We start from the raw sequence: 23,056 nt of genomic DNA on the forward strand, positions 1-23,056 counted from the left end.
ATAGTTCACACACCTTCAGTAAATTTTTACAATTCCTTAAAACAAAACAAAAAAACTTTAGCTTTAATTACAACTCTCCTACTGGCTGGCAACTGCAAAATGTGAGAGTTGCCATAGTCTAAGTAAGGCGCTGCCCCTTTAAACTAGAATCCAACTTTGGGATTTTTATCTTATCAAGGTCTACATTCTCAGTACAGGTCTTGAGAGCAAGCAGCACAAAATATACTGGAGACTGTATAAAAAAGAACAACGAGTTGCAAAATTCAGTTAGACATAGACAAACTGATCCTAAAATTCATATGGAAATGCATAGGGCCCCCAATAGACAAAAAAATCTTGAAAAAGAAGAAGAAAGTTGGAAGACTTACACTTCTTGATTTCAAAACTTACTACAAAGCTACAGAAATCAAGACAGTATGGCACTGGCATAGGATACCACAGATCAATGGAACTGAAATAAGAGCCCAGAAACAAATCCCTATGACTATGGTCAATTGATTTTAGACAAAAAGGGCCAAAACAATTCAACAAGGAGAAACTTTTCAACAAATGGTGCTGGGACAACTGGATATCCACATGAAAAAAAAAATGTTGGGCCCCTACCTCACACCATACACAAAAATTAACTCAAAATATATAATAGACGTAAACATAAGAGCTGCAACATAAGACTCTTAGAAAAAAACATGAATAAATCCTCATGATCTTGGGTGAGGCAATGATTCTTTAGATACAATACCAAAAGAACAAGTGATAAAAGAGAATATTGACAAGTTGGACTCTATCACTATTCACTATCAAGAAAGTGAAAGGACCGCCCATGGACTGGGAGAAAATATGTGCATATCATATATCTGGTAAGGAACTTGTATCCAGAGAAAATAAAGAACTTCTATAACTCAATAATAAATAGTAAATAATAAAAAGACAAATAATTAAAATCAGAATAAATTATAAAATAAAAAACCCAATTTATAAAATAATAATAAAAAGACAACCCAATTTAAAAATAGGCAAAGGACTGGAATAGACACTTCTCTATAGAAGACATACAAATGGCTAACAAGCATGTGAAAAGATGCTCAACATCATCAGCCATCAGGGAAATGCAAATAAAACCCATAATGAGATAACACTTCATACCTACTAGGTCTGGTAAAAGTTTAAAAAACAAAAACAAAAACACAAAACCAGACAATAGCAAGTGTCAACAAGGATGTGGAGAAACTGGAACTCTCATACATTGCTGGCAGGGGTGTAAAATGGTGCAACTACTTTGGAAAACAGTCTGACAGTTCCTTAATGGTCCATATTACCCATATGACCCAGAAATTCCACTCCTAGCTATCCATCCAAGAGAAATAAAAACATACATGCATGCTCATAGTAACATTATTCATTACAACCAAGAAGAGTAAACAATCCAAATATCTATCAACTGATGAATAGATAAATGTGGTATATATCCATATGATAGAATGTTATTAGGTAATAAAAGGAAATACTGATACAATGTGGATGAACGTCAAAAACATTATGCTAAGTGAAAGAAAACAGACACAAAATACCATAATATTGTATGATCCCATTTATATTAGATGCCCAGAATAGGCAAATCTATAGACAGAAAGTAGATTAGTGTTGCTTAAGGCTAGAAGAATGTGGAGGGGAAGGGAATGGTAAGTGACTGCCAATGGTATGAGGTTTTCTGGGAGATGATGAAAACGATCTAAAATTAGATTTTGGTGACTGTTGCATGGCTCTGTAAATATATTAAAAACCATTGAAACGTAAACTTAAATGGGAAAAATTTTATGATATGTAAACTATATCTTAATAAAGCTGTTCTAAAAACAAAACAAAACAGACATTAGCCCAATAAAAATCATGAATTCTTACCCCAGCAGTTGTTAGGCAGGTGGTGAACTCTTTAGACAGAGAGGACAACTCTTTACACAACACAACTGTCATCCTAGGAAAGAAGGGAAAAAAGGAGAAACAGGTCCTAGGTCCCCATATATGTTCCAACAGGTCCTAGGTCCCCATATATGTTCAACTACATATATGGGGACCCATGTTATAGGAGGAGAAGGTTCAGTCCTTAGAGAAATACTTTTCTACAAAATTCTCTAGAAAATACTATGCTTTCAAATTAAATCAAAGGAAATACCTAAGATACATTTTAAGGAGACAAGGTCGTACTTAAAAGATCCTACATTCCATTTAGAAATATAGTTAAATTAAATATTTATTCATTCATTCGACAAATACTTACTGAAAGGCTTCTATGTACCAGGTACTTCTGAGCACTGGGGATATATTAGTAAACAAGCAAAGCACCAGTTTTCATGAATACTAACTTACTTGCTGATTGACAGGGATACTATAAATATAGAAAGAGATGGATGTTTGTATATGTTTATAGTTATATATGTATACATTTATACACACACAGAAGTATACATATATTTATATATATAATATGTACTAGATGGTGATATGAAAGCAAGTAAAGAATTCGAAAATGTAACAGGGAAATGCAAATCAAAGCCACATGAGGCAGCAACATGGATGGACCTACAGATCGTCATACTGAGTGAAGTAAGTCAGACACAGAATGACAAATATCATATAGTATCGCTTATATGTGGAATCTTAAAAAAAAAAGAGTAAAAATGAACTTATTTACAAAACAGAAGTAGAGTCATGGATGTAGAAAACAAACTTATGGCTACCAGGGGATGTGGAGCGGGGGGGTGGTGGGGGTGGAGCGATAAACTGGGAGGTTGGGACTGGTGAATACACACTACTATATATAAAATAGATAACTAATAATAACCTGCTGTATAGCACAGGGAACTCTACTCAATACTCTGCAATAGCCTACATGGGAAAATAATCTCCAAAAAAAAGAATGGATGTATGTATATGTACAACTGATTTACTTTGCTGTACAGCTGAAACTAGCACAACATTGTAAATCAACTATACCCCAATAAAAATTAAAAAAACAAACAAAAAAACACACGAGATATCATCTCACACCTGTCAGAATGGCTATCAACAAAAAGAACACAAATAACAAATGTTGGTGAGGACATGGAAAAAAGGGAACCCTTGTACACTGTTGGTGGGAATGTAAATTGGTGCAGCCATTGTGAAAAGTAGTATGGAGGTTTCTCAAAAAACTAAAAATAGAACTACCATATGACCCAGCAATTCCACTCCTGGGTATATATCAAAAAAACAAGAACACTAATTCGAAAAGATACATGCGCTCCAATGTTCACAGCAGCATTATTCACAATCGCCAAGATATGGAAGTAACCTAAGTGTCCATCAACAGATGAATGGATAAAGAAGATGTGGTATATATACACAATGGAATACTACTCAGCCATAAAAGAGAACGAAATTTTGCCATCTGCAGCAACATGGATGGACTTGGAGGACATTTATGCTAAGTGAAATAAGTCAGACAGAGAAAGACAAATACTGTATGAAATCACTTATATGAGGAATCTAAAAAATACAACAAACTAGTGAGTATACCAAAAAAGAAGCAGACTCACAGATATGGAGAACAAACTAGTGGTTACCAGTGGGGAGAGGGAGGGAGGGGCAATATAGGGGTGGGGAAGTGGGAGGTACAAACTACTGGGTGTAAGACAAGCTCAAGGATGGGGAATATAGCCAATATTTTGTAATAACAACATGGGGAATATAACCAATATTTTGTAATAACTGTGAATGGAAGGTAACCTTCAAAAATTTTATAAGACATTTTTTTTTTTTTTTTGCGGTACGCGGGCCTCTCACTGTTGTGGCCTCTCCCATTGCAAAACACAGGCTCCGGACGCGCAGGCTCAGCGGCCATGGCTCACGGGCCCAGCCGCTCCGCGGCATGCGGGATCTTCCCGGACTGGGGCACAAACCTGCGTCCCCTGCATCGGCAGGCGGACTCTCAACCACTGCGCCACCAGGGAAGCCCTATAAGACATTTTTTTATTAAAAAATAAATTAAAAAATAAAACAAAATAAAAATCCTACCCTTGAGGAGGTTAAACTGATCAATGTAATAGTGAATTAGAGTTAGAGAAAAGAAAAAAAGAATGAGAAAATGGTAGAAGATAGTATTAGATAGGGTGGTGAAAAAGGACCCTCTAAGAAGTAAAGGAAATTCAGTGAAGGAAAGAGCCATGACTGGAAGAGCATTCCATGCAGTGGAAATAGCTAGTTTTCTAAAGAATAGTCTGCTTTGGGATTGTGAATCCCTCATCCTAAGGATGTTTAAGACAAAACTAGGCCCCTTCTTACGGGATGTTGTAGAGGGGCAGTGAAACCGTAGGTGAAGAAATGGCCGAGAGAACATCAAGGGTCCCTTCCAATCCTAACACACTAGACACTCTCACTCATGTTTTTTCCTCCAATGAAAATTCTCATTATTTAATTAGGAGATTTATTTAGAAAACAGTAAGGGTTTTTTTCCTCCTGTGACTACCTACATTCTATCATTTTTCAAATTTTTGTTCAAAACCAGCAATATACTGGAAAAATACGGTTTGAAACTTAGATAGACCTGGGTTTAAATCCCAGTCTGCACAACCGGGGCATAATTTACTTAACTTCTCTTATGTTTGTGTTTCCTCATTTTTAAAGCTGGACTGATTATTTATCTTGAGGGTTGTTTTTAAAGATTAGAAATGATACACATAAATCCCTTAGCATGGCACCTGGCATATAATTAGCACTCAATAACCAACAACTGTTATTAAGAACTGAGGTTATTAGAACTACTTTCTGTTTTCACTTAAGCAAAATTCTACTTCAATTAAGGTCAGTGATCTGAAAAAAAAAAAAAACTAGTTTTCCGAGTATGAGTTGGTTAATAAAAAAGGGCAGATTTATAATATAGATTTATGGCTCAATGAAAATAAACACCACCCTTGGCTACTTATTAACTAAAACCCAAAATGAACAAACCTCTAAGATGTGAATGGTGCAATGTGAACAGCATCTTACTGAGAGGAAAGTTTCTAAAACTTTGGAAAGAAACTGAGAAAGCTCTTTCAGCAAACTGTATCATTTAGAGGGATACTCATTACACTTACTGGGAAAGGGCTCTGCTCCTTTCTATGGCTGTTACTTCCTGCTTCCTGCCATGCAGAACCAGAGCCGCTGTTTTGTGAAACAGTTCAATTGAGCAGGCAGTCAGTTCTGCTAGGCTCCTGATTGCAAATGCATGGATATCCTGGACGGAAAAACAAAACAAAGCATAACAACACAGAGCATTGTTTTTTTTAATACAAGAGGAAATGACACCACCTTGCTTCTTCCATACTGAAGTATACAATATCTTGAAAGCAACAGAGACTAATAGCTGCCCTTCAATAAACCTCCTCTTCTTCCATAGTAGCTATATAATTTTATAACTGGGCTCATAGCTATAAAAACAGAGGCTCCCCTGAAGTCAGGTGTGACCATGTGACTAAGTTTTAGCCAAAAGATTTGAATAAAAAGTGTCATGTGCAGCTTCTGGGAACCTTCTCATGACACCACATACATGCACCCTTTGTCTCTTTTTCTTCACTCCTTGCATCCTATAGTCTAGAACTAAGATGTTGCGATCTTGGATCACAAGGTAGAAATTATGGATAGCAGTACAACAAAATAGGTGCTTACGTCCCTAATTGCGATACCACATTGAAAAAAAAAAAGCCTTAGTTGTTTTCATTACCTCTATTGAATTGTTATTGATTTGCTCAATTTTTTCTGCTTCCAACTGTTTTTTTCCTTCTTCCTTCTCTTCTAATGGTTTGGCCAGAGATGTCCTGATCCATTCACAGGCTGTATTTCTTGCCTAAATAAGAAAAAGATTATAGTTGGCCCTCCATCTACACAGCTTCCACATCTTCAGATTCAACCAACCACAGTTTAAAAATATTCGGAAAAAAAAAAAAATCCAAAAAGTTCCAAAAAGCAAAACCTAAATTTGCCAAGTGCTGGCAACTTAAATAGCATTTACATTGTATGTACAACTATTTGCACAGCATTTACACTGTATTAGGTATTATAAGCAATCAAAAGGTGATTTAACATATACCAGAGGATGTATGTAGGTTATATGCAAATACCACACCATTTTATATCAGGGACTTGAGCATCCCTCAATTTTGGTATCAACAGGGGGCCCTGGAACCAGGATACCTCTGAGGATATCAAGGGATGACTGTGCAGTCCATCAGCAATTCGATTCAGTTCACCAAGATTACTGTGCACCCACCAGGAACATTTTAGCATCATGGAAGTCAGTGTTCTTGTTCTCACCCAAACAAACATACCATCTAGCTTTTCAGTACTTAACTTACTAGATCTCCTTACAACACTTAACATCTGTGACCACACATTCCCTCTAATTCTTTGGCTTTTTTTAAACTGAGGTGTACCTTACACACAGTAAAGTGAGCAAATCTTCAGAGCATGACAGGTTACATGTGTATATGCCTGTGTAACTGTGACCCAGATCAGGATACAGAACTTTCCCGTCACTCTAGGAAGTCCCCCATACCCCTTCTTAGTCCCAAATAGCAGCCTTGGCTCTCTACTTATCTCACCCTACTCCCTCCCCTCTCCATCGATCCTATTTCAGTAATTTTAACTATTTCCTACCTGCTGCTGACTCCTGAATCCTTATTTCCAGCACTAACTTCTGAAAACAACATTCCAACTCCCTTCTGGACATACGCATCAGGATATCCTATAGGCATCTGTCTCACATATAACATGTGCAAAATTTAAATTCATCATCTTTCTCTCCCTATCCCTAAATTTTTCATCCTCTCTTATTCCCTTGAGCTTTAGAAGAACCACCATATACCAGTCATCCAAGCCAAAATACACGAGCCATCCTAGATTCTTCCTTTCCAATCACCAAGATAGTCTGATTTTACCGTATGTATTTCTCCACTTTGCTCTTCCTCTCTATTACCACCACTTAAGTTCAAATCTACTCTATGGCAAGAGCACTCTGATTGGTCTCCCTGCTTCTGATATGGCTCCTCTTAAATCCATCTTCCATAATGGTACCAGTGATCTATTTAAGCCCATAGCTGATCACTCTGCTTTTCTTCAATGGCTCTCCATCCACTAGATCATGCTCTTTGACATGATCTAAAAAATGCCCATGACCTACTCTACCTACTTCTCTAGCTTCATCTCTTACCACTTCCCACTTTATGATCTGGTAATAATGACCTGTAATATGCCTGTTCTTTGTTCATGGTATTCCCTTAGTCCAAAGTGTCATTTCCATTTTTTTTTCCCCTAAATCAAGGCAACTCATTTTTTTTTCAGTCCTCCACCCAAACACTGTCTGCTCCAAGTAACTTTCAAAGGCATCCCAGGAGATTGGGCACTTCAACAACCCTTTTCTGTACGTCCACAGTCCCCTAAGTACACCTTCAACTTAGTACTTACCAAAATACACTGGAATTAACTATGTGTTATCTCCTAAATAAACTACATTATTACAGTGGTAGTATCTTATTTGGATTAGTGCACCCAGATGTTCCCTATAGCGTTGAGAGATATCTACTGTTTTTACCTAGTTGGCATATATATCTCCTTTCTTTTGGCAGTAAGTTCTAGATTTTTCTCAGTTCATGTGGTTTGGATGGGGTTACTTTCATCCTCTGATTCCAAGGGTTGGCAAATGATTCAGGTTTAACTACCAAGAAATTAATCCCCCTGTCTATACAGTAATTAGTTCATGGATGGAAAAGTGACCCAAGCTAGGTCAATGGGCATCAGCCTTAGGACATCTCATAAAATTACTGGGAAAGGGAAGTCCTCTTTCTGTTGGAGTTACTCAACTGGAAAAAGTCTCCTGAAGCTGCCAGTAATCATCTTACCATCATGTGGAAAAGCATCCCTAAGAATGAACAGAAGAAAGCAGAGTCAAGAGATAGAGAAGGGACAAGTTTCTGGGTGGAGAGCCATGCCTGAAGCCAGTGTTGCCCCTTAGTTTTCTAGTTCCATGAGCTAATAAATGTGCCTTTTTCTTAAGCCAGTCTGACTTGAGTTTCTGTCATTTGCAACTGAGAAGAGTCCTGGTTTCTAATGAAATGTTTACTGTCATTAAATTAAGTCATCCACTTGAGTAACTTTATATACACAGAATGTGTTCAGAGCTGTAACCAGGCAATAGGAATCCAGAGAAGACGTTGAGAGTCATTCCAACTGAAAACTGAGAGAATCACAGGCTTTATTACAGACATAGTATTGGGGCTGAGCCTTTAAGGATCAATAAGTGGGGCTACACCCAAGGGTACAACATGAATGAGTTAGAGCACAACCTATGAACCCAGACAAAAAACAGACACTGATTTATGTGAGATGGAAAAAAGAAGAAAAATAGAGAGATATAAGGCCACATAAAACAAAAAGAAATCTGATACTATAAATTTAACTTACTTGGAGATATTTTAGTAGGCATAATACATACTCAAAATAACCTCTCTAATAAATATATTAAGTTATTATAATCTATTGTGCCAACTCAATGTAATTTATATCCCTTTCAAAAAATACCAATGCTTGGAACTTCCCTGGTGGCGCAATGGTTAAGAATTTGCCTGCCAATGCAGGGGACACAGGTTCGATCCCTGATCTGGGAAGATCACACATGACGCAGAGCAACTAAGCCCGTGCGCCCCAACTACTGAGCCTGCGCTCTACAGCCCACGAGCCACAACTACTGAGCCTGCGTGCCACAACTACTGAAGCCCACGCACCTAGAGCCTGTGCTCCATATAAGAGAAGCCACTGCAATGAGAAGCCCACACACTGCAATGAAGATGAGCCCCTGCTCGCCGCAACTAGAGAAAGCCTACACACAGCGACAAAGACCCAACGCAGCCAAAAATAAATAAATAAAATAAATTAAAAAATAACCAAACCAAGGGCTTCCCGGGTGGCGCAGTGGTTGAGAGTCTGCCTGCTGATTCAGGGGAGGCGGGTTCGTGTCCCGGTCCGGGAGGATCCCACATGCCGTGGAGCGGCTGGGCCCGTGAGCCATGGCAGCTGAGCCTGAGCGTCCGGAGCCTGTGCTCCACAACGGGAGAGGCCACAACAGTGAGAGGCCCGCGTACCCACAAAAACAAACAAAACAAAACAAAACAAAACCAATGCTAGCCACCCTCCACACCCAGAATTCAGTCTGGAACGTCCCACTGATGAGATCTAGAGACTTTGGAATTAAAAGGCACCTTTGAGCTTAGCTTCTCCAACAACTTATTTTTTTTTCCAGCTGAAAAAAATGAGGCCTGGAGAACAAATGAGATTTGCCTACATCACATGTGAGAGTCACAATAAGAATCAGAACTGTGTTCTCAGACTTTTGCTTCACTGCTTTTCCCCTGCATCATACAGACTCTCATATAAATTCCTGGAAATAATCAGGCCCTGATCCTTAATCATTCTACATCTTAAGTCTCAACACCCAAAATATAAACAATACAAAGATTGCTTTTAGAGAATGACTAGGACTACCAGATAGGTAAGGGGTTACTTTTTAAAAACAATTTATTTATTATGATGATCTATTTGAGCAGAGTAACTATGTCTCTTTCATTACTGTTTCCCTAGCACCTAGCAAAATAAAGGTTTATTGTATATATGTTTATCGAACATCTAAATGTATAACATACTGAGCTAGCTTCTTTAGGACCATAAACAGTGAGTATTTACTACGGGCCTGGCACTTTTAAGAGCTCTGTGTGTATTAACACATTAAATCCTCACAGGAACCCTACATTATCCCTACCTCACAGACAGAGAAGCTGAGGCACAGAGAGGTTAAGCAACTTGCTTAAGACCACACAGAAAGTAAAAGATGGCAAAGCTGGGATTTTAAGAACTGATAAAGCACAGAGTCAGCCTTGAAGAAATTTAAGTTTTAGAATGGGAGGTAAGAGACACACATTTAAAAACAAACAAACAGGGGCTTCCCTGGTGGCGCAGTGGTTGACAGTCCGCCTGCCAATGCAGGGGACGCGGGTTCGTGCCCTGGTCCGGGAAGGTCCCACATGCTGCAGAGCAGCTGGGCCCGTGAGCCATGGCCGCTGAGCCTGCGCGTCCAGAGCCTGTGCTCCGCAACGGGAGAGGCCACAACAGTGAGAGGCCCGCGTACCGCAAAACAAAACAAAACAAACAAACAAAAAGCAATGATAATTTTATGAAAATACATTTGCATACAGTTAAGTGAATAAAGTGCTGAAGAATACATATATTAATAGTATGTTAACTTTTATATAAGAAGGAGATAAGAAAATATATCTGCTTGTCTTTAAAATATATCTGCTTATCTAAAAAAGAAACACAGGAAGGATATGCTGGAAAACAAGAAAGTTTAATATCTAAAAGGAGAGGGGAGAGTGAAGTGGGTGGGAATTGAGAGGAAGTGACACTTCTGAACATATTTTTTGTACAGTTTTGACTTTTAGTTTTTGAAAACATATTAATACTCTATATAGTTTTGAAAACATATTAATACTCTAATAGTTTTGAAAACATATTAATACTCTATATATTCAAAGATGAAATTAAATTAACATGGGGAGACAATAAATATATCATAAATTTTTTTATAGTTTGGTTTTATAGTAGTATAGGCAAAGCAAGGGAAACATTTCAGATGCATTACAGGACTAGGGAAATTAGGAAATGCCGTAATGTTGTTGGGAGACAGAGTTCTTACTATGAAAAAGAGATACAAATGTATAATGGGGAGAGGCAAGGAAGAACCTGTAAGAATGGACTGAAACTGGACTTATCAGTGTGAACTCATGATCTCTAAAATATGTATGTGAGCATATACATGGACACACACACACACACACACACACACACACACACAGGTGCACGTATGTGTACTTGAATACATTTCCTAGGCCAACAGGGCCTAGAAGCAAAGATACCCCAAGCGATGAGCACACCTAGCATCCAGGTTTTGTCCTGTAATATCAAAAAGGAACCATGGCTCCTTGAAGAAAAGGTTCATTCTGGAGAGAAATATGGAAGGTACAAGATCTCATTATGCCAGAAAATAAGGAAATATTCAAATAGCGGGGGCATGTCACACAGGAGTCAGCTTGAAGGACAATTTGAACAGCAAAATAATTAAGGACAGTAATGAATTACAAACCAATGGGGGAAAAAATAGAAACCCATGAGACCATATCAATAACAAACAGATAATAAAGAGATAAGGGGAGAAGGGAGAGCTCTTAATTATAAGTAGAATGCCGAGAGCTCACTGGTAAATGTGGAGCACGTACTGGGATTGAAACAAATCATCATTCAGCAACCATCACAGTAAAGACTGGTGCAGCAAGAATCATGAATCGTTGCTAAATCTAGGATGCTAAATCATGAGGAGCAGGATATTTGTATGGTCTTAAAATGTCTCCCCACAGAAAGCTCATTAGCAGCAAAGGAACAAAATCATAACTATACAGTGAGAAATCAGACAACACATCACCAATAAGGGACAAATGGACATCATGTGCCTCTAGATATGGTACCCTGTGCAGGATACAACATCACTTACAAGAATGCATAACCTGATTTTAATCATGAGAGAACACCAGACAACACTCAAATGAGGAATACTCTAACTTTATAAAGGGGGAAGGGGCTTGTATTTCTCAAAAATGTCAAAATCATAAAAGACAAAGAAAAGCTAAGGAACTCTTCCAGATTAAAAGAGACTAAAACAAACAAAAAAACAAAACAAAGCAAATATAGATTAAAAGAGACAAAGTACGTGACAACTAAATACAATTCGCAATCATGTACTGGCTCCAACATTAGAGGAAAAAGTTGGATATGAAGGACATTATCAGATCAATTGACAAAACTGGAATGTGGACAACAGATTAAATAAAGTATGGTATCAATGTTAAATTTATTGCAGTTGATAATTTGTGTGGTTATAGAAGGGAATATCCATATTCTTAGGAGATACATATTGAAATATTTAGGAGTACAGGGCTATAATGCTTACATTTTACTCTCAAAAAATAGTCCCAGGGACTTCCCTGGTAGTCCAGTGGTTAAGACACCACACTTCCAGTGCGGGAGGGCATGGGTTCTATCCGTGGTTGGGGAACTGAAGATCCCGCATGCCACACGGTATGGCCAAAAAAAAAAAAAAAAAAAGTCCCAATAATAGTAATAACGTGTGTGTGTCTATGGGGGAGGTGGAGAGGAAGGGATAGGAAGAGGGAAAGAGAACATATTTGCAAGCACAAATGATGAAGCAAATGCAGTGAAATGCTAATAGGTGTATCTGCATAAAAGCTATATGAATGTTGTTTGTACTTTTCCTGCAACTTTTTTCTAAGTTTGCTATTACTTCCAAAACAAAAAACACTATAACACAAGCTAGAAAGTGGCATAAAGTGCTACAGACAAGATGAGGGAGAGGAGCTGCTGACGCAAGGTTCTGAAAACCTTTCTTGGAGAATGCAGTGTTTTTAATGGGCATGGGAGAGCAGGGTAACTTCCCTGAAGCATCCTATTCCTTACCGTGGGGTACGCAAGAGGTGACTCTGATGACTATACAATGGCTATCAGCTCTCCCTGGCCAGGAAGCAATGGGTGCTGCTGCTAACCGATCCTAAGATATTTCTCGAGAAGAGGGTGAAGAGGCAGCAAGCAGCCCAAGACCCAAAGAATACTGTCCCAAGAGCTGGCACTGGTGTATATGCTAGGCGGGTACTACCCTGGAAACAGTATCTCCCGACCCACTCTGAGCTTTGACTGAAGACAGCTCAGGCATCACTACCAAAGACCAAGGTTCAGGCCATGGACTCTCTCATTTCCACAAGCTAAGTGGTCATTATCTGAGTTACTGGGCTCTGGGAAATGGCAAACTCCAGCTACCTAAAGGCAGGGGCCACATCCCATCATCTCAGAATCACTCAGAGCCCTGAGAACAGTGAGCCCTCAATAGAGCACTAGCCCATTGGTATCATGATGGCTGATGGGTGCTGCCAACTTTAACTGACCAATGCTATGGCCTAACTTAAGCTTTCAGACAAGCAAAGCATTCCAAATGGAAACAGGTGAGGATGGCAGATGTGTTGGGGGGCTGGGGGTAAGGGGGTGCAGTGTGCGTTTAGCACACTAACCTGCGAGACCAAGAGGGAGACAGGAGGTATGGAACTCAGAATATACCCTCGGTTTTGGTGACATCCTTGCCAGGAATTTACAACCTTACATTCTTTATCCACTAAATATATATGTAAAAAATTGAAAATCAGCAAGAAGGAAAACTTACCCTAGTAAGCTTCTCTGGTTTGGAGGAGACATGCAGCTGGGAAAATACCTCTGTTATCTCTTTGGTAAAGTCTTCATCCCCTAGAAAAACAAGTCCCACATAAAACACTGCAGAAAGACTGGTGAGGATCATTGCAGGGAGAGAGAAGAGGAATGATAGTAGCAGCTGTAGCAGTAAAAACAGCAGAAGCAAATTATATGAGCAAGGTGCTTTAGTGCTTACAGAATCCTTTTATGTATATTTTACTGATGAATTCTTCCAATAGGCTTCTAAAAAAAATGCGTCATTATCCCATTTTCGAGATGAAGAAACTAGGGCTTGAAGAGGTTAATTTATATCCCCAAATCTCATAACAAATAAGGAGTCAAACCTTGGGCTTCCCACCCCCAGTCCACAGCCTATGCTCTTTGGATTACATCCTAGAAGTATGAATGGAAAAGTGATGAAAGCAGAGTACTAAGTGGGTAAGAGGCATGTGCTTCCAAAGAAATGGAATTTAAGCTGGGACATAAAAAACAAGTACAAGTTAGCCAGGAGAATGGAAGAGCTTCAGGCAGAGAAAACAAGTACAAAGATCCAGAGGTGAAAGAAAGCGGGGCAAGAAGTTTAACATGGTTGGGAGTGTCCTAATGGAAGAAAGAGAAGAGGGGTAGAATGAAGCTAGGAAAGTAAGCAGGATCCAGGTAATAAAGGGCATCATAAACCATGGTGAAGAATTCAAACTTTTATTAAGAGAATGAGGAGCTGCTGAATAGTTTTATACAGAGACAGGTAAGTCCAATTAAAATTTTAGAAAGATCACTTTAGCTCCTGGTGGGAATGAAATAAAAAGAGAAACATGAAGGGAGGCAGGAAGCCTGAGGCAATATTCCAGGATCCAGATAAGAATAAGGGTAGGTAATAAGAAAGGAAGAGGATTCCAGAATGTTGGAAGGATAGTAAGGAAGCTTTGGAATAAGCTTGATGAGCGATGATGTGGAACATGGAATACTTAATACCTGAGAAACATGCAAACAAACAGGTGAGTCAAGATCAAAAACAATCAACACATCCAAACAAATGACAGGAAATGGCTCTTTTCCTCTCTATTCATCTAAATCCTATCCAATCTCCTCTTTGAAGCCCAGCCCAAGTTTTCTCTCCACCAAAGACTACAGAGAGAAATCCTGTACACAGAAATCTCTTAGCACTTACAATCTATGTGAGTATTTCTTAGACACCAGTTCATGGTTACCAAGGCAAATTACTACTGCTTCATACATGCTTTCTCCCCAGAATCCTTAGGAAAAAAAATCTGTCTTGGTTCTTCTCTCTCCATCTGCTCTTCTGTCCTCTCTTGGCATTCAAGGCAGAGAATTCAAAGGGTTTAGTGATCCCAGGTATAACATAGTTTGGGAAAAGCCGATCTCACTAAATGATACAACTGTGACCTATATAAATCATGTAAACAACTCCTAAATCATATTCTACTAAAAACCTGACTCTCAGGAAGGCATTTTGCTTTCCCAGTTAAGCTCTAAATTATGTGAGACAAGGGATGGATCTGAATCCAAGTGGGATGCAAGCACCTCAAAGGGTTCACAAAAAACTGAGTGCAGGAGGAAAAAAATGCAACTTTTACTTGTAGTCATTTATCTCATTCTTCAAGAAGTACTTTTTTAGGATGTACTTTAGAATGTAAATAATATATTACTATGGTAGTATATGTGTATAATTTATACACATTCAAATATACACATATTGGGTCTAAGTGCTCAAAAACCTTTTACTGCTAAGCGTTCATCAAAAAATGTTTGCATTTGCAACATGTATAGACCTGGAGGGTATTATGCTTAGAGAAATAAGTCAGATAGAGAAAGACAAAAACTATGTTATCACTTATATGTGGAATCTAAAAAACAAAAAAAATTAATATTTAAAAAAATAATAAGGTAAATTAAAATACAGGGGGAAAAAATGGAGATCCTTGTCGTGTACTCCCCAGAGACTTGAGCATAAAAAGCAGTTGCTGCATTAGAATAAAGCATGTAAGGATGGAAGGGAGACAGGGTTAGTGCTTTGGAGGGACTCAGGAGAGAGGCTGGCACCTCAAGCAGGAAGTCTCCTAAAAAAGTGAAGGCATTGAGTATATAAGATAGAGGGACAAGGGCTAAGGAAGCTGATAGAAACTGAAGATGATCAACATCACCAGAACTAGGTTCTGTGGTTTTCTCTCCCCTCTGCTACCACTTTTTTAAAAAAAACTTCATTGAGATATAATTAAATACCAAGGTCAGTGTTGCATTCTCAACCAAAATCACTGCGGAGGGCCATTGGGAAGGGTGGCATGCAGCACTCCAGTGCTATCTTTGCAGAATCCTGATCTCAGGCAAACAGGGAATAAAAATATTATAGACACAAATCCATCTGTTTAGAAATTCCCTTAGAGTCCTCTGAATGGTATTTAAAGATCAGGATTTCTGATCACTATGTGAAGCCAGATGTCAACTAAATTAAACAAATCCTGTTAGGCACTATGTACAAATAACCTTAATTAAGTTCATAAATAACCAGGGATTGTCACACCAGGGCTTAGTTAAGTACAATGGAGCAACTTAAGCAAATCAAAATTAATTTATAGGTTTCCTGCTAAGTGAGACTTTGAAAATGCAGATCTTTATTTATTTACTTATGCCATCCTAATAATGAAAATAATAGCCACCATTTGTTGAGTGTTTACTATGAGCCACACATTAAACATAATATTTTATTTAGTCCTTATAACAAACTGAGAGGAATTAGCTACCTCTACTCACAGTTGAGGAACCAGACACTCAGGGTTAAGTAATTTCACAAAGTTGCATGGCTTAATAAATGGCAGATCTTGATTTAGAACTCAGGTCTAACTCCAAAACCCATCCTTTTATCCACCATGCTTATTGCCTTCTCAATACCTCAAGACAGCTTTAAAAACTCATATTCAAAGACCATTTCATATCAGGACTCTTTTACATAGAGTAAGATACCATTTAGCAAGATATTACATAACCAGACAATTGGTTTCAGAAGATGTGGTATATATACACAGAAGAGACTACTACTCAGCCATAAAAAGAATGAAATATTGCCATTTGCACCAACATGGATGGACCTAGAGATTATCATACTAAGTGAAGTCAGAGAGGCAAACACAAATACTGTATGATAGCACTTTTATGTGGAATCTTAAAAAAAATAGTACAAATCAATCTATATACAAAACAGAAACAGACTCACAGACACAGAAAACAAACTTATGGTTACCAAAGGGGAAAGGGGAAGGGGGGATAAATTAGGAATATGGGATTAACAGATACAAACTAGTATACATAAAACAGATAAGCAACAAGGATTTACTGTATAGCACAGGGAATTATATTCAATATCTTGTAATAACGTATAATGGAAAACAATCTGAAAAATATATGTATATAATTGAATTACTTTGCTATACACCTGAAACTAACACAATACTGTGAATCAACTACACTTCAATTTTTAAAAAAGAGTTAATGTAATTGGAGAGATTTATTTCAAGGACAATCACTGCATATAAACACACTACATCCCTCCCACTCAGATGCTGGATTTCCATGTTACCTTTCTTCTCTTCCTCCTCTTCCTCACAGAACTCTGCTAGGGAAAATGCTTCTTTGAGTTGCTCCAATTCACATTTCAGAGTCTCCAATTCTTCTCCACTTAGAGAATTAAGAATAGATTTCACCTGAATTGATATAAAATAGTAAGTGGGAGTATGAGAGAAAAAGAAAAACATTCTCAAATGAAGAGGCTATGGATCATATTAAAATTAAAAGTATGAGTTCACAAGCTCTTCCTCAAGAACCTTAATACAAGAGGCAGGTCATCAAAGAAAGGTACGGAGAATTGTGCTTCCAAAAATAATATAAGCCAGAAATGTCTGGAAATTATTAGTGCTTAACAACAGCTTAGAAATTAGGAGGAAATGGAATAGTCTTGAATCAATTAAATGCTAACAGGTAACGGTATCCAAACTGGCAGCTTAAGCCAAAGAAACTTATAAAAAGAAAAAAAAAGAACAAGATGAAGGAAAAATAATAGATATGCTATTAAGACCTCTTTGTTAACCTGTCCTTTTTTTTTTTTTTTTTTTTTTGCGGTACGCGGGCCTCTCACTGCCGTGGCCTCTCCCGTTGCAGAGCACAGGCTCTCAGCGACCATGGCTCACAGGCCCAGCTGCTCTGCGGCATGTGGGATCTTCCCGGACCGGGGCACGAACATGTGTCCCCTGCATCATCAGGCGGACTCCCATCCACTGTGCCACCAGGGAAGCCCAATCTGTCCATTTTTGTTTAAATTTGTTCAAAAATTAGTTTTTTTGTTTATTTTGGTACAGTATTTTCAGAGAGTCTCAAGCCTCTACCTGACATACATTTCATCCTCCAACTGCACAAAAGGAAAAGAAACTATGCAGTGTGCTTCTGCTTAAAGACTACTCCAGTTGAAATTTTTGGTTTGGAATTACCTTTATTTCACTTTCTCGGGAGAGCATCTCCAGAGCTTCTAGATGTGAAAGGCCTTGAAATTCATCAAAGAGTAGCCCATAATGAGTTTTCTTGTCCGTTTCCATGGTAACCTCATTGGTGGTCCATAGCTCTTCTTTCTCCTTCGCCTCTCTTAAAACCTGAAAGAGATCAAGGCATTACACTGCAACAAGTAACAAGAGCTTAAGGGTGAGTTCTGAAAGTCAAGGGAAGCAAACTGAGACGGGTAACACTGCCCTTTCATTCTTGGAATTGTGATTCAAATCGGATAGGCTCAGGAGCTGCAGGGAAAATATAACCACATAATTTGCTCCTAGACAGGGTAAATAACACCCCAGGAACCAGGTGTTTCTCTGACAGTGGTTTAACCATTAATCTAATAACAACCCTGAAAGGGCTTGGCATCTTATATTGCACTGACAAGAGGCTCCTGTAGAAAGGAAAGAGGAGGAAAAAAAAAAGAACTGGGCATTTTTCTAAGCATTAGAGCTGTGCATCCCCTTACCAAAAACAAAACAAAACAAAACAAAACAAAAAACACTGAAAAGTCCTCAAAAGGAAATAATAAGAAGGTCCCAAATTACCAAAGGCAAAAATACAGATCAAAATACAGACAGGAATGCAAACAGTACCTGAGACAGTGTGGAAGTCCGGTTCATCAGACCCTTGGTTCTTTTAAATCCAGGATCCCCTTCTGCTATTACATCCATTGTCTTTTTCCCAATGAATTCTAAGGCATCCAAACCCCCACTGATAACACTCTTTCCCTAGGAAACACACGCAACCTCATTACAATAGTACTGAAAAAAGACACCTGCATGTTTTCATTTCATAAAATAGTGGCTAACAATAGCAACCACTGGCAAGAACAAGGAGCAACTAAAACAATCATACAGTGCTTGTGGAAATGTAAAGCAGTATACCCACTTTGGAATATTATTTGTCAGTATCTACTATAGCTGAACATGTGAATATCCTATGACCCAGCAACTCCACGCATGGTTAAATATTCAAAAAAGTGTGTAGAGCTTCATCAAAAGTCATATAAGAACACCCATAGCAGTACTATTATAAAACGTAAAAGCTGGAAACTACCCCAATACTTACCAACCCTGGAATGAGTAAATGTTACATAGTCACTCGATGGAATACAACAAAGAAAATGGAATACACCACACAAACTATACCGTGGATAAATTATATAAACATAATGAGTGAAAGAAACTAGATACACTAGAGTACATTCTGTATGATTCTGTTCATATAGCAGGGAAAATTAATCTATGATGGCAGAAGACTGGATTGTGGTTATCTTAGACGGCAAGAGGGGGAGGCACAGAAGACTGGGAGACAGCACAGGGGAGACATCTGATATACCACCCTGCTGTTTCTTAGTCTGAATGTGCTCATGTCGTGAAAATTTAAACTGAACACTTATGATTTCACTCATCTGTATACAGATTATACTTCAATAAAAAGTTAAAATTAAGGGCTTCCCTGGTGGTGCAGTGGTTGGGAGTCCGTCTGCCGATGCAGGGGACGCAGGTTCGTGCCCTGGTCCGGGAGGATCCCACATGCCGCAGAGCGGCTGGGCCCGTGAGCCATGGCCACTAGGCCTGCGCGTCCGGAGCTGTGCTCCGCAACGGGAGAGGCCACGGCAGTGAGAGGCCCGTGTACCGCAAAAAAAAAAAAAAAAAAATACACAAAAAAGTTAAAATAAAAAAGTACTAGCTATCTATCCTCATGTAGGAAAGATATTAAGCTTCCTATTTAATCCTTTCAAAAATGTTTCTAATCATCTATAGTTTTATAAGTATTTATCATAAACATCTCATTTTCCCTTTGCCTAAAAGATATAATTATGACAAAAATATTTTTGTAAAGCAGAGATGTTTTTCTAGGGCCACCAAACTAAGAATTCTTAGTCCATAAAATATTAGGTACATTGCCTCTCTATTACTCTGCATTTCCTGCTCCCTCTTTTACTTCTTTTAAGTTTTCAAGTTAGCTCTCACTCTACCCTAAGATCAAAGTGAATGATCTTCAGCAATTTGAATTCCCATAAGAGGAATCAGTCCCCATGACTTTTCAAGGAAAAGAAAGAGAAAGAGACAAAAACCCGTTATAATCATGGAAGGAAGCAGGCCACCTTGCAATTTTTACTCACTGTGCTCTGAACAGCAGTAGAGATGGTAGAGAATACCCCAAATGGCCCACTCATTGGAGAGGAGTTTTCATTCTCTTTGGCATTTGTGTCTCCTATAGTGGGGAAGGGATGTGTAAATATGAAGAGACAGTCTGTAAATAGTTTTGCTTTATTAGCATCTATATGAATTTTTAAAAATTAGACTTTATTTCCAACACACAAGGCCTTAGTACTTTTTGTTTTATTATTTTAAACCATTTGCCTATTTTAAAATAAAAGTTAAGGCAGTTTTTCATTTTCATTTCAAAAACAAAATCCAGTCTTTTGAACAACCTATGACATATATAACAGACTATATACTGTGTGATTCCATTCATATGATCTTCTGCACGGGTAAAACCACAGGGTCAGAAAACAGATCAGTGGTTGCCAAGAGCTAAGAATAGGTGGAGGGGAGTGACTACAAAGGGGCATGAGGGGATTTTTTTTGGGGGGGGGGAGGAATGAAAATATTCTCAAGTCTTGTCTATACAAATATAAGAAATATTCTATATCTGTATAATCACAATGGACTGTGATTACATAGCATAAACAGGACAGTATGTTTGTTAAAATATGTAAAACTATATACAGTTGGCCCTCTGTTCTATGGATGCTGAACCCGTGAATACTCATTTTACATAAAGAACTTGAGCATCTGAGGATTTTGGTATCCATGGGGGGGCTCCAGGAACCAATCCCCCCACGGATATCAAGGGATCATTGTATCTAAAAAGAGTGAACTTTACGTAAATTATAACTCAATAAATGTGACTTTTTAAAAATCCAGTCTACTTTAAACTTTATCCTGGAAAATTATGCTTCTTCACAGGATTCAGACATGCATTACAAAGATTTGTTTAAAATCTGTTCTATTTTATTAACACTAAAATCTCTTACAGGAGATCAACAAATAATCTATTGTAGGGAGGACTTCTGCTTCCAACTATGATGGATTATCTGGTGTCAGACTTGCCCTTCTACCATAGCATCTAGAAAACTGGACAAACATAAGAAACAATTATCTCCAGACATTGAACTACAGACCGTACTGTACTATGGTTCAGGAGAGAAGAGAAACAAATGATGAGAACTCTATGATTGGCTTGCTTTCCAGATCACAGCACAGGGAGGGGAAACCCAAGCAGAGCATGGCAGTCTTATTAAGTAGAAGAGACAGAGACTGGAATCTAGGAAAGCTGAAGCACCTGGAATTTGCAGGTCAGAGTACAAGCATACCTCATACCTTGTGCATGAAGCACAAGCACTTTATTGTGCTCTGCAGATATTGCTTTTTTTTTACAAACTGAAGGTTTGTGCAATCCTCTGCTGTCAGATAATGGTTAGTATTTTTCAGCAGTGAGGTATTTTTTAATTAAGGTATGTACATTATTCTTTTTGACATAATGTTATTGTACGTTTAATAGCCTACAATATAGTATAAATTTTTATATGCACTGGAAAACCCAAAAAAGAATTTGTGAGACTCGTTTTTTGCGATATTCACTTTATTGCAGTGGTCTGAAACTGAATCCACAATATCTCCAAGGTATGCCTGTACTGGAGAGGAGGGAGATACAGAGGTAAAGAGTTCCAACTATCTACACAGGAGTGCCCTTGAGTCTTTGGCTGAATACTAAGCTGTTCCTGCACTGGAAAATTCCACGATACTGGGCAAAGAACTGCCATGGAGCTGTAAACTAAACAATGCCCAAAGCTCATGCTAGGCTGAGAGACATTTGACTTCCAACCAATCAAGTAGAGAGACCTAGTTAAAGACCTAGTTAAACACCTAGTTAGGTAGAGATCTCAGAAGGGTCAGAGACTTGGTAGTTGATCTAGACTAGCACTTAACAATAACGGCTACTCTAGAAATCACCCTCAAGAAGTTTAAAATCGAGACCAAAAGATCAATCTAAGCTACAAATATCTTAACTGCCTTCCAAACAAAACTCACACCCTTTAAAGGACTACAAAATCCACTCAGCAAGGTAACATTTCTAATGTGCAGCATCCAATCAATGAAATGAAAATGTTATCTCTAAGCAAGAAAAAAAATGGTCAATAGAAACAGATTCAAATGACAGAGATGACAGTCAGGGACACTAAAATATATACATGAGGAGGTGAGAAATGGAAGACAAAAAAAGAAACAAATGGAATTTTTAGAGTTGAAAAATATATCTAAAATTTAAAAGTCACTGAATGGACTTAACAGCATTAGACACAGCAGAAGAAAAGATCAGTAAACCTAAAGCCACAACAAAAACTATCTAAACCGAAGCACAGAGAAAAAAGGCTTAAAAAAATGAACCATGGAACAGCACCAAAACTAACACATTAAAACATTTTTTCATGCCACAGTAGATTCAAATTCAGCTAACTCTTACTGGGCTCTTACTCAATTGTGCCAAGCACAAAGCAAGGCAATTTTTACAATCTACATTCATGGCTTTACTTATTTAATGTTTGTAACAGTCCTCTGCAATATAAAATATCACCCAATTTCATAGATGAGGAAAGTAAAGAGACACCTGAGTGGTTAAAGCCAAAGATTCCAAATCCCATTTCTCATCAGCCCCATGATGCCCTGAATATCAGACAGTCAAAAAACATCTACTGAAAAAAATGAGCTTAACTATTCCATTTCAGTTTATAATTCTAGGCCTTAATGTTTCCATATACTGACCTGTTGCATACTGGACTTCAGATGAAATTTCACTGGGACTAGGGATTCCAAGGGAAGTCTCTGCCTTCTCAATGACATTTGAAATACCTTGTCCTAATGAGAAAAAAATAACATTTTTATATTTGAATTTATTTGCTACTAGTCACCAAAACTGAAGAAACAAGCTGAAAATTAAAACCACAGATTTTAAAATTCATTACAACCAGAAGACATGTTATTTTGACCATATATAACTCATCTTTGGGAGTGTATCCTTACTAAAGGAAAAAAAAATTGATTCATTATCACCAATGAATAGT

At 38.1% G+C, this 23,056-nt stretch overlaps 1 protein-coding gene across 2 annotated transcripts in view; it reads right to left on the reverse strand.

The window, feature by feature from the left end:
* Positions 1 to 23,056, reverse strand: part of FAM114A2 (family with sequence similarity 114 member A2) — a 38,211-nt gene that overhangs the window by 10,783 nt on the left and 4,372 nt on the right. For both annotated transcript variants that reach the window (XM_060144078.1, XM_060144077.1), the window contains exons 4-12: positions 22,758 to 22,850; positions 20,051 to 20,142; positions 18,516 to 18,650; positions 17,865 to 18,023; positions 16,961 to 17,084; positions 13,343 to 13,422; positions 5,738 to 5,860; positions 5,112 to 5,251; positions 1,900 to 1,972 (exon numbers count right to left, since the gene is read on the reverse strand). In XM_060144078.1, the coding sequence (XP_060000061.1) occupies positions 1,900 to 1,972; positions 5,112 to 5,251; positions 5,738 to 5,860; positions 13,343 to 13,422; positions 16,961 to 17,084; positions 17,865 to 18,023; positions 18,516 to 18,650; positions 20,051 to 20,142; positions 22,758 to 22,850 (1,019 nt within the window). The remainder of the gene's footprint in view (positions 1 to 1,899; positions 1,973 to 5,111; positions 5,252 to 5,737; positions 5,861 to 13,342; positions 13,423 to 16,960; positions 17,085 to 17,864; positions 18,024 to 18,515; positions 18,651 to 20,050; positions 20,143 to 22,757; positions 22,851 to 23,056) is intronic.

The sequence above is a fragment of the Lagenorhynchus albirostris genome, chromosome 3 (assembly GCF_949774975.1).
Source record: "Lagenorhynchus albirostris chromosome 3, mLagAlb1.1, whole genome shotgun sequence".
Lineage (NCBI taxonomy): Eukaryota > Metazoa > Chordata > Mammalia > Artiodactyla > Delphinidae > Lagenorhynchus > Lagenorhynchus albirostris.